The sequence below is a fragment of the Bolinopsis microptera genome, chromosome 1 (assembly GCF_026151205.1).
Source record: "Bolinopsis microptera isolate Bmic1 chromosome 1, MBARI_Bmic_1.0, whole genome shotgun sequence".
NCBI lineage: Eukaryota > Metazoa > Ctenophora > Tentaculata > Lobata > Bolinopsidae > Bolinopsis > Bolinopsis microptera.
This window is the reverse complement of record NC_087072.1, coordinates 23,949,503-23,962,427: the sequence shown is the minus strand read 5'-3', so window position 1 is coordinate 23,962,427 and position 12,925 is coordinate 23,949,503. Positions and strand designations below refer to the sequence as shown.

The window sequence follows — 12,925 nt, the reverse complement described above, 5'->3', positions numbered from 1 at the left end:
ACTGAGATTATCAATTTACCGTGACCGGGACCAATAATTTCTGGGATTTCTATCTTACCGGGACCGGGACCGGGACCAACAATCCAATTTTACCGGGATGACCGGGATGACCGGGATATGACCGGGATGACCGGGATGACCGGGACCAAAACTGGTATTCTCATATTGAAAGCTGCAACTTTCATTTACATTATAATTGAACAATTTGAATAAGTAATAACTAGAATATTAAATTAGAAAAAACTAGAAAAAACCCGTCAATATGGGGCATGGGCCTAATGTACTACACCAATAATGTTCATGTACTGATTACTCAAGTTCACCCTCATTCCTCATTCCTCAATCAATGATCCCTCAAATTATTCAACAGTTTCATTCTCCAATTCCGATTGACAATTGGGCGTAGCCCGAGTTGAAAACTTGATGTTAGTTTGCACTTATGAGTTATGTAACGATATTAGTTACCTAAACTTGTTTAGCAATTTAAACATTGTTTTATTTGGCTCAGAGGTTGTTTAAAGATGAAATTCACAATGAATGAAAGTAAAAACTTAAAATCACAGTGAATGAAATTATGTAAACATTAATGAATACAACTTTTCCATACCTCAACCTTAACTTAATACGAAGATTATTTATAAGCGTTTTATAAAAGGTGATGGTTTTGTCTCCACAGGTCGTGTATGATAGACAAGGAGGGTGAGGTGCGGTGTAGCAAGTGTCTGCCTGGTGTTACTGGTAATCTCTGTGACAGGTAAAGTTATAAGATTCAACATGTTGTGTATCAACATGCTTATCAACATGCTTATCAACATCTTTGTCAACACCAATCATTAGCTTTAGATAAATTATAGTTGATTTTGCGTTTAAAATAGTATCGTTGTAATTGGATATTGTCAACACACTAGAACCTAATTGATAATTACTCGTTGCTAATTAATAATTACTCATTCTAATCGATAATTACTCGTTGCTAATTAATAATTACTCATTCTAATCGATAATTACTCGTTGCTAATTAATAATGACTGATTCTAATCGATAATTACTCGTTGCTAATTAATAATTACTCATTCTAATCGATAATTACTCGTTGCTAATTAATAATTACTCATTCTAATTGATAATTACTCGTTATCAGGTGTATGAAAGGGTATTATGGAACTCCTGAGTTGGGGTGCAGGAAATGTCGTTGTAATGACAACCTGGATATGTCGCGTGAGACACCATGTGACCAGCAAACAGGACGATGTCTTGCGTACGTATTTTAAACACATAGCAGTTGGCAGTTACTACTTAATGGTAGTAGGTACTACTATAGTCCATATCCATACGGCAATCCTAACGGAAGTTAACTGGTACTTCGCCAGAGAAACAGGGTTAAAATTTCGGCTGGGATTTACTTTTTGAATAATTCCATAGCGATAGAAATATTAAATTTCTGTTAAACATTTCTTGAAAATGATGGATTCTGAGTTTTAGAGGTCGTCATGACCACTATAGAATCCTCAGCGGGTTGCTTGTAACGCTTTGTACCACAGGGCGTTACACAGTTTCACTTGTTACCTAGAATTTACCTATTATTACCATTACAGGTGCGTGGAAGGTACCGGGGGAGCCTTCTGTGAGAGATGCTCAACTGACTACTGGTCACCTAGTCCTGGTAGAGACTGTCAGCGTGAGTTTCAATCAATGTTTTTAACAACACTTTTAATTCGATACAATCCTTTAACTCTTCCACATTCACTTCCACTTTCGGTGGATCGCTTCCATGTGAATATAGGTAAATTAAAGCTCATATCATATCATATCATATCATATCAAGTAACATATAAGTTTAAAAACATACACACGATTCAAAGTGAGACCGATTGAACGAAATTATTTAAATTTGGGCAAATTTTTAATACTTAGTTAGAAATTGACAGGGTACCGGACCCGAATATTTTAGACGTAATAATCGTCGAACTAAAATCACTTAGTTATTTTCATGGCATGATAGAAAACGTGACATTTCTCACATTTTTTGTTCTTATATATATATATTGGTAAACCAGACCTGCAGAAGCCAGGGGAACGGCCCTGGCTTGTCTATTGCTACAATTTACAAGACTTAATCGCAACACAGTCAGATTATCAGGAACTAACTTGCGCCGTCGACAGTTTTCATTTCAGCTCGCGAAATTGCGAAAAAGGGATAAATATTATATCCGGCTAACATATTTTCTGAAAACATTTTAAGTCGTAAAGCTGATAAACTTAGCGTCTACACTCTACAGTTGTGTTTATACAACTGCAAATACCCTCATTCCCTTTCTAATCGAACTTAGTCAAACTAGTGCAGTTTGACAACTTAATTTCTGCGACGCACCAAATGGAAATGATAAAATTATACTATGGGATATTTTTAGAAAATTCAATACCTTGTTAAATGTATATTTTATTCCATTGAATCATTATTTATGTAATTTTCGAGTCTTCTAAGGAGTAACTGGATATCTTATCAGTTGATTTTTAGGCAGTTCTAAAGTACATAATATATTGATTTCTGCTCCCTATTAGATTAATTTCACACCAAAGGCTTCATTTTAATTAACTTGGTAAATTTCATTCATAAAATTTAAGCTTTTGGATTTGCCGACATAATTACCTTACGAGACATATTTATGTTCAACATAATTCCGATGACCTAAATGATTTGGGAACGAAAATATGGGAATTTTTTACCGAAAACCGTCATATTTCGTACCCCAAATTAAATCATGGTAATTTTGGCAATCGATAAATTTTGTCCACATAATTTTAGCCTTCGGCTTTTGACAGAATATTATGTAATGTTCGGGAAATATTTCAAGCAGCGTTTGTCAAAATCAAAACTACTGAAATTTCAAGAAGATTTTAAGGACGTGTGTTCTCAATTACATATAACGAGTTTTCCGAGTGCTTAGCTTTAAAGTAATTGTCTGTCAGGTTGCGAGTGTCCCGTAGGACGAAGACAGCTGGTGCCGTGTAATCCTAGAACTGGAGATTGTTATTGTAAACCTGGCTACACTGGTCGGAATTGCAGCTCCTGTCAGGTAATTAGACTAATTACTTGTTAATTATGGTAATTACTTGTTTATTATGATTATTATGAAATATGATCCTCCTACTTGTCAATTGAGCACTTTTTTGGAACCAAGCAACAACTCATTAGTAATTATGATAATTGTATTGTTGTTGCTGTTGTTGTTCCTATGTACGTGATTTCCATTATATTTTAAATTAATGATGTTTAAAAATTTGGCCCGATTTGAAGTTTCCGTATCACTATCAAATATAAAAAATTGCAGTTTCGATTCGAATAAGGAATTAATAAAGCACAATTTGAAAAGGTTTCACATCATTACATAGGGTAGCTCGTTTAAATTTAGAACAATTTAGAGTCACACAGGCTTTCTGTTGAGGATCACTCATTTGGAGATCTAAACTTGTTCGACTCCATAAACAAGTCAAATATTAATTAATTGCCTAACATTCTAAAATCAAATATAAGACAAGAAGGGGCCAACAGAGTAGACATCTAGAGCACAGCTGTTATCATTAGGAATAACTTTACTCAGTAATCAGTGACGTTCCACGAAGTCCCGTGTAATTTCTCTCCCTCTGAATAACAGAAGACTGTCCGCCGCCGGTCACAGCGGCGACATACTAAACTTGAAACTTCGGTTCCCATTCCTTTCAAGGGATTCAAAAAATGATGACCTCACTAAAAAGGGGGTGTCTCACAGCAAAAAATGTAGCACTTTATGTTTAATAACTGAAACTGGAGGATCTACAAACGGTGTTGGTTCTATATCATAGTCACCGAGTGCTAGCCGTTGAGTGTGCCGTGGAGTGCCGTGGAGTGCTAACCGTGGAGTGAAGCACTCTGCGACTGGATTATTCCAGCACGTTAGCACTCATTGTTGGATCAATTAGAAGCACAATCGATTGTTTAAGTAGTGTTCAATTACGGGGTGAATTACGATAAGAGTTACAGGAACTTTTATTTGAATAATCTAATGACTTCGAAAATTTTGTAATATAACGGACAAGACATTTTACACTGTTGACTCCGGCGATGATTATTTAATTTTAAAAGCGTTTTTCTTATTTTTGATACATTATACCCAGCCCGGTTGTAATATTATATTCATATCAATTTTATAAATAGCCAATGCTTGGCACCAAACGCCCTCAACTCCATAATTATGGGAAGACATTCCATCACCTATCTTTCGACCCTCACAGAAAAAAAGCAAATTCGTTTTCAAAGTTGAAGTTACTTTAAAACGATGGAATTTTGTCCTTTGGGAGTCTAGCCCGCTATTAAAGTATCAGCTGAGTCGCTGAACTTACTCCCTCTTTGAAACCCTTTGTAATTATAAATTGTTTGTCTGTAAATATGCATTAGTAAAGTAAATTCACATCTTCAACACATCCGGCGAGACATGGCATTATTTTTACTATTTTCCAAAGTCTGGCTTTGATCATTGTCAATAATGACAGTCTAATGAACAGAAATAGCCATTTTAACAGTTGCGATAAAAAATGGGATAGCTCTAATTGTTTGGCAGACATCTTAAACGTTGTAGGTAAAGAACAACGTACACAAATTTAAAATTTGTGAACTAAGTTAGTTCGTCCTGTATGTGTTATCTGGATACCTGAGGTTGGTTGTGATGGAAGGCACGGTAAAAGGACTTTATCAGTCTTTGACAAATTGCTGGTCACCATTGTCAGATTGGTGATTGGTCATGCTATTGTTAGATTTTCATTGTTCATAATCCATAATAATATCTCCCAAACGTTTGATCACAGTTCACAAAGCAGGTTAGAGTGTTCTCGAGATATGCGAATTATTTGATCCTTTATCTAAAGGTTAATGCAGTCTACCTATTGGGTGTGGGATATCTTATCCCATTGGATTGGTTCTAATCAGCTGTTCCCGTCATTATTGGCGTGCCTGAATAATGCTGCGATACATTGCATTTGTCGATGCCGATTAGCGTGGTTAAAAAACCAACTTCTTCCAATTTTACTCAGTGGTTTAAAACCCCTATAATGTTTTGGTCAAACTCGTCTGGGAAAGCGAGCCACAAACCAAGACCTTATTTCTTGGGGCGCTTATGTAGTGTATACAGGTAAAATGTTTAAATCGCCGTTTTAAACCTTAAAACGTTGAGAGAGCATCCAAAAGTAAGTTAGTCAAGGTCTCATGTCACATGCCACATGTTCGTAGGCTAAAGATTCTGGTCACATGACACTGATTGAGTTCACATGACAATTGAGTACATAGTATGGGAAATTGGGAATCCAGGGTGTAAATTGGGGTCCCAATCAATTAGTAAGGAATTTATACCTCAATGTTCTTGATGATGAGGAATCAGTAAGTTGGTATAAATCACCACAAGAAGGACTTGGAATCATCAGTCGATTTATATGTTTATCAAATACCACCGTGCCCATCAGACATGATTACCGATCCGTAAAACGATTTGTATTGATTGTAAATGTAGTTACTTTCAGCCTGAAGATATGTGTTTTACTATATTGGAATCCATCGTTCAAATAAAAAGCCAGACAATACCATCTGTCGATCCGTGGCCAGTGTCCATATCCTACAGCTCTGTAGGGATGTCAGTTATTCAATAAGCTTTCGTAAGGCTAAGAAATCGGACAACTCTCATAAGCCCTCCTCAGGGCTAATTTCTGTATTTCTATGGTACCCACATCCTCTAATTTAAGCAGCGAAATAAGGACTAGAAAATAGGGCATAGCTCCCGCAGGAGCCTTTACACTTTGGCCCCTAATTCTGGGTGGTATGAGTTCCTTGTCTGCACAGAATGATTGATAGGATGAGTTAAAGATCACATGTCACAGGCTCACTCAACAACAAATATGGATAGATTTGTCTACAGTATTGTCTAGAGTCACCAATGTCTCCTCAAAACACCCCCTAAGCCCCAGTATTGACCGCTTAGTGCTACAGTTTTAGGGACTCTCACTTACTAGATACCGGGCTTTGCCCTGAGGTTTTAAAAATGAAGTGTCTGGTTTCTTCAATTTTCAACTCTATTTGCGTAAGATATTTTGAGGGACTCTTTTTTATTAATATTCGACCAACGGAGCGGAACCATCACGGTGTCGTATATCCTTGTGATAACTGCACCGAGCTTTCATAATTTCGAAAAATCCATATTAACGTAAGTTAGAAATAACATTTGCAAGGTACTTTGTAGGTTTGTATCAGAAAGCCCAACAAATGTAAAAATCTTATTAAGGTTTTAAGTTATTTAAATTTTGGAAAATTATGCGCGAACTGCGATAGCATGTGTTTGGAAGTTTTCCTAATCTGATATTAACATCTAGCAGATAATGAGTTGATACGTTGATAGAGTAAATGTTAAAATAATTCGAATCAAATATATTAATTATGTAAGAATGATCAAGTAATGGGCCGAAATTTACCAAATTTGGTATACGTATATAGTACCCGAGCATTAAATTTTGAGATTTCGGATTAAAATTAGCTATTTTTGTAAAACTTAAAAGGGGTCGATGTCTCATACTCTACTACCAAGAAAACATAACAAATTATCCGAGTATAAATATCCTGGCCTATCTGGGGAACTTGTACAAATGCACAGTCACAGGTGCACTTCGTTACAGAACCCAATCAACATAAACCATCGGATCACATAGTCAAATATGACGTGATCTCTCATCTCACCCGGGCGTGAGACCACACGACCGTCCACAGACTTTACCTGTATAACCGATATTGAAAGTATCCAGTACTTCACATAACGGCCGACATCATTGCAAAAAAGGAGCCCGGTTTGATCAGCATAAAAAGTGTAATTACCGGACTTAATACCTTCTCAATGATCCTTTGTCGTCTTTGTTTTATTTAAGCCAGCACGGAGCAACTAGCCCTGGGGCTGGGTTCTCACTTCTCTCTCTCAAACAATGCTGACGCCCCAGTTCTCACGACTTTGTCCGTTTTTTTACGCAGATTCACCACCATATGTTGGTCCTGAGGTCGGTAGCGAACATGTCGTCTCTCAAGTTGGCTACTCCGAACGCCAACTATCTCGCAGCGATAACCACAATTTGGCTCGTATGGTGGGGTGTTCTAGTCTTAAAGACTTTTTCTTGTTACATGTTTCGTAATAAAATGTGTTTAATATAAGTGTTAACAAATCAATATTCAATACTTTCTTAATGTTTTCTAAAGATTTCATGATTTATGTAATATATTGTTGAGTCTGGTCTGGGTTTTGCAATCATGTGAATTCTGGACCGATGTTTGTGATCCTGCACTTTTGCTGAGCTCTTGTAATAACTACCTCTTTGCACCGCAAGCCTTCAGATGCCCGCATCTTATTCCGGGTGAACCTAGACGGTACTGAATTCCAATTTGAAATGTGCATACCTTATTTATATCATTTTATGTCACACAATCAGAGGACAAGGTAGTTAAATCTAATTAGATTTCCGTTATTCATGCTTCTCAAATACTTATTCCGTGTATTATACTTAACAGCCCCATCATTTTTACAGCTGATGTCAGCTCTTTGAGCCTCCTCATATTGAGCGCGCTACAGACTTTGTACTTTCTCACACGTTTTAAATCGTCCTTCTTTTATATGATCAATTTAAGTTAGTTAATGTAACGCAATTGTGCCGTGCAAGGCAGTTCCACTCTCCTTTCCCCCTTCGCTGCTGACGTGAAAAGAACTTAAAAATGATGCTTGACTGCCCCCCACTGATCAGCAGCAGCAGAAATGATTCGCCGAATAATATGTAATGTGCTAAAAGCGCGAAACTTCGTTATTGTGTCAACTATAATAGTTTGCCGCCGTTATTTCCCCAGACAAGCAGCTGGATACAGCGGATATTAGTGTATCTCAGGAGGACAAAGAGGCCCGGAGATAATTTAATTACGATATTGTCAGTCCTGTGCCTGGGACGGAGCGACACTTGTCCGGAGCAGAACTACACTTTTTAACAACGTGCACACTTCGCATTCCTAGCTCCGCTGCAGACACACAGGACTAACAGCTCTGCAGTTCCGCATTTGTTTACAACATTATCACAGTTTATCCTGTATTGTTCAGGGTAATATGTTGTCATTTTGAGGTTGTTGTTGTTGAGGTTGTTGTTACTTGTAATCAGTAATGGTAATTATTTGGGACCAGCTTCGTACCGGGACTTTGTTTTACTTCACTTTCTGTGCGGGTATTAACGCTGCGACAAAGTTATGAGGCTATTACTCTGTTGTTGGGTCACGAGAGAGTTGATAGCTTAAAAGTAACAAGTAGCGAGCACGCATGGTAGATCATGACTTTGGAGACTACATCCCACTTTGGATTCGTATCTTCGCGCACTTGAGATGGTTGGGTCAAATCGGTTGGAGTCAGTACAAAAGGCAGATCTTTTGCAATCCTGAAATCTGCACCTCGCACGATCAGATCACGTCAAATATATAGCTCGTCATTTTCCAGTGTTTCTAGGTCCTCGGCACAGGCCTCCTTTCCGCACGTACATTCCTGGAGAGGTAATAAAAATGCTCACTTGTGTGATAAACTACCCGATCAGAGAGAGGGAGAGAGAGAGAGAGAGAGAGAGAGAAAGAGTGGGTGTATTGTCACCCTCTATCTCATCCTGTCAGACGAGTGTCTCGAGCTAATCTAAAATAACATCAACCCCCTGAGGGCCCCGATTAAGCATGGCTTCTCGTCACTGTACCAACAATCAGGAAATTAACACTATCAGCTCTTCACCATCTGGCCTTGTTAAGAACTGTTGGGGAACAATAGGGATAACTGGCTGGGAGATGTCCTGACAATGAATTGCTGAATCCTTATAACATGATCTAAGCAACGAATTTCAAACAGATTATCTGTCAGCCAGTCCTCTTATCCTCCTCACGTTGATTTGCTATTTCCTAGTCGCGGTTAATTAAATTTAAACTTAAGAATGTTAATTTTTGGGTGTTCCTCGATTTCAACCCAGGCCACATGTAAGCACAAGAGACATCTGTCATGATATATCGGGCTAATATTGTACATGATATTATATGTAATTATGATAATATGTACTGTCCAAATCATCTTGGACAGCTTTGAGTACTTACCTAGATTATGTGCTTCATTTTTAACAACTTTTCAGTTTTGTGAATAAATATTAAATCCAACACTCCCTGGCCTAACTGACACTTAGCCCCTCATTTTCAGACGACGCCATGAGTCACTAATATGAAATATGTTCCCATATTCACTATAGTAAGTCTTGTCACATACTCCTGACTACGATCCCAAAAAGATAGGAGAACTTTGTTACAAAAGATTTTATCGTCTTGATGGTGAAATGCTAGATAAAAAGGTACCAGCTGTAATCCAGGAGACAACTTAGATATCTTTGCCTATTAATAGGACTAAGCTAATCATACTGAGGGCAGCCGGTCAAATACTTTGTCACCCATCAAAGTAAGAAAGTAAAGTGCTATTTATTTGGCGTTTTACAAATTAGATTTCCAGTAAAAAATGATACCGTTCAAGCAGTTTGCAGCAGTGAGTAAAGATAATGAGCAATGGTCAGATCAAGCCGCCCAGTGACAGTTAAGTAACCAAGAAAACACAGCCTCGCAGTCCCCGCTTCACTTAGATACTGCTCCTACTTTGTTGTGTTTCTCTGTTTCCTTGATCCCTGATTATTTGAAACCCTACCAGCCCTCCATTCTCGACTAATGGTCACCTTGGCGCATGTTAATCTCCACTCCAACCTTTAATCTAGTTGCCCTTCATCCCATTTCTACATTATGGTTCCATTCTTGGTGTCGTTTTGACTCTTGCCTAATTTTTCAGTCTCGCTTTAAATATTTTTGTAAGACCTCGTCTCGTAGTTGTGTTAGATTTTTGTCCCAAGTTGTGCCCGAGTTCTGCTACTGCATGGCTTAACCTCGCGTTGGGATATTTATAAGGTGTTAGCATTTTAGGGCGGGATTTTGAGTTCCTTACATGCTACTTTGATAGGCCTTCCTCACAGTAAATCCGATTGTTCACCAATTAATGTCAAATTAGCATTCCTCCCCAAAACTAAGGACCAGAACAATTCTCCTCTAGGCTAATCGTGGGGTGAGAAGGGGGTCAGCCCCTGCTACTGGAAGTAGCGTTTTCTCATGACTTGCACTCGAGTGAGTCGATATTTAAAATGTTCGTATACTGATGCAACTCAACAGTTTACTGGAAACAACTATCAAAACACTTAGTTTTTTGTTGAATGTCGTGTGCATGCAATTGTACTTTTATGAATCAGTATTTATCACGTCTTGAAGCGGCTGTAGGTCAGTTTGACCGTAGAACGCCGCTCTTACAAATGTGTCCAGTAAAAAGGCGCCACTTCTTGTCTTAACCACTAAAAGATCGTCCCATTGTTTGCTGCAGCAACTGATAAGTGGCTCTATTTCTCACAGTTATTACCTCTCACTGGTGCCAGAAGACTGGCACTAGATTTATATACTTTCTCTCTTTCTATTCTTGACATCTTATTATGCTAGCTTTGTAGTTTTTGGACACGTTGTCCGAAGTGTGATGGATGAGGTGACAAGCCATATTTGCCTTTAATCTGCATATAATCAGGCTTCTTTTGGACTGACGCGTATAGGCCATTGTTCACTGCGGACACTATCCAATAGACCGAAGGCACGTGGAACTGAATTCCAGAGGCCTGAATAATGTGGGATTTCATGTGAGGTCTCTTGGTAGGGCACATACCAATCAATCAGTCGTTTCCTGGTGACCTTGTCAAAACACAGTCAGGTCGTCTGGTAAATGTGGCCCTGCACCATTGTAGTCCACTTAACCTCCCCTAAAAGCGTCTAATCGCCCTCCTCCTCCCCATTTGTCGTACTCTTTACACCCCATTGCTGAAATTCCTCGCTTTAACCTGTTGTATCTCATATGACGTGCCCTGTAATTTTAGTGTAATAATTGTGCACGGTGTCACGGACCACGGTGACCCTATAGATCTGACAGGCTGATCTTTGAACGCTCCCGTACCTTTGCCTGTCTGTCCCACTTCAAACCCTAATCCTAACTCGTTTATCTTGTCGCAAGAGTAGCTGATGGAGCTCAACTTCAGTTTAATACGTCATCCTTAATAGGTTTTTACTATGAACATCTTGAATCTGGGTAACTGATCCCCCATTAGTTTTAGGAACAATGGACAATTCAGGTATTCAAATATTATGTTGATTTCAGTTTTAATTTAACGTCTTTCGTGAATTTCTGGCAATTCTTTGGAATTGCACCTGTGTCCAGTTGTGCAAAACCAGTTCCTACTTCCTATACTTCCTTCTTCTTTGGATGTATTTTTCTTATTAATTTGTCAGTTGTCTCCTTAAATTAGTTTACGAGTGCACTTCGTAGTCGCAGATTTTACTGTTAATTTCAATACGTAAGTTTGAGTAAACGCGTTACACTTTAATTACTTATTACTGAAATTCTCATCATCATTGATTCCGTAATTCATATTTTGAACTGCTGACTGCACTTGACAAAACAATTTCTATTGCTTTTTTTTTCGTCTGTTAAACCGAACTAGTGGTGGTTTTCTCACGGAACATTGTACATGACATGAGCTGAGCTGTGATGATCTGATAGTTTACTATTGGGACAGCTGGATCTTTTGCATTGTTGGCACGGTTCCCGGGGAAGCAGCTCGATCAAGTTGGTGGAAAGTAATCCTGACCTGCAGTCTACACGGCGGACTAACAACTATATAGGGCGTGTTTTGGAGGCTTAAACTTTAAGGGCTGTCCTTTTTAAAAGCATCTTTTAACAAACTAGCCCCACGAGAGAGGCACGCTGTTGACGTCTGGATATTTCATAATATGCGGGGTAATTCTCAATTTGTTCCCTGAAAATTCACGAAGAAGGACAATAACCCACATATTTTCGCAACATCCTGCCTTTAGCGAGGGGCAGCCGACCTGGTCGTAGGGCGTGGAAATTGATTCGTTCTTCACTTTTAAACTTTACTTAGCATTGTCTTTGATTTACAGTTAACGCTCTTCCGATGTTCCAACTTTGTAAGTTTCTGGCTCCTGCAGTTTTTGTCGATTTGTCGGATTAGGAGTAGTGTGGGCTTGGTGGGTGGGCTCGACTCACATGTCTCCTCATTGGGTTTGGGGATCACGTGTCGGCCGGGACGTTCCTTCACGCGATATTGAGCATTGATAAGGTGAAACGTACCTGCTGAACTCTCTCCCCTAACATGTAAAGTGTACAAGCAGAACAAGGCCCGCCTTTTCCAGGGTCAGCGTCAACACTTCAGTCTTCAGTATTCCTTTTTTGCTAAATTCATTTTTCCACGCTTCATAGCTCCTCTCACGGCACGAGTGTATGACCTGAAATGTTACATGTTGCCTGGTCTGGGATCCTCTGAGCATTTGATAGGTTTAACCGAGCATTCCTAATTCAATTTCAGCGTTCTATTTTTCTTCACTAACATCAAAGGCAGCTCGCTTCATACACTTAGTCGTGACTTAATCCCTATAAATATTATTACCTTCAAATTTATTTTTTGCGTTGTAAACAGATTTTAAAAACATTCCGTATGCGTTGGTGTGTCCACTAGTTGCTATAGTTCGCCCACCCTTCACGCGAAAGTACTTTTTGTAGTCGGCACAGTTCCGCTAACCTGTCAAGCAGCCTCTCCTTGTTTAAAATTTGTACGATTCAGTGTTCTCTGCCTCGCTCTTTCTCCACTAGTGTTTAATATAGGAAGCTCAGGGACAGCTGGAAACCCCGCGAACAGCAGCCTGCCCCCACATCGTGATAGATAAAGATAGTTAAGACAGAGTTTCCTAGATTTTGAAACACAACCCCTTGTACTA

At 38.8% G+C, this 12,925-nt stretch overlaps 2 protein-coding genes across 2 annotated transcripts in view; both read left to right on the top strand.

Annotated features, from left to right (window-relative positions):
• Positions 1-12,925, top strand: part of LOC134816385 (laminin subunit gamma-1-like) — a 30,783-nt gene that overhangs the window by 11,147 nt on the left and 6,711 nt on the right. The window contains exons 20-23 of the mRNA XM_063825215.1: positions 677-754; positions 1,142-1,258; positions 1,596-1,678; positions 2,971-3,077. The gene's annotated coding sequence lies outside the window, so the exon portion shown is untranslated. The remainder of the gene's footprint in view (positions 1-676; positions 755-1,141; positions 1,259-1,595; positions 1,679-2,970; positions 3,078-12,925) is intronic.
• Positions 684-12,925, top strand: part of LOC134825993 (laminin subunit beta-1-like) — a 19,996-nt gene continuing 7,754 nt past the window's right edge. The window contains exons 1-4 of the mRNA XM_063838231.1: positions 684-754; positions 1,142-1,258; positions 1,596-1,678; positions 2,971-3,077. Coding sequence (XP_063694301.1) covers positions 684-754; positions 1,142-1,258; positions 1,596-1,678; positions 2,971-3,077 — 378 coding nt within the window. The remainder of the gene's footprint in view (positions 755-1,141; positions 1,259-1,595; positions 1,679-2,970; positions 3,078-12,925) is intronic.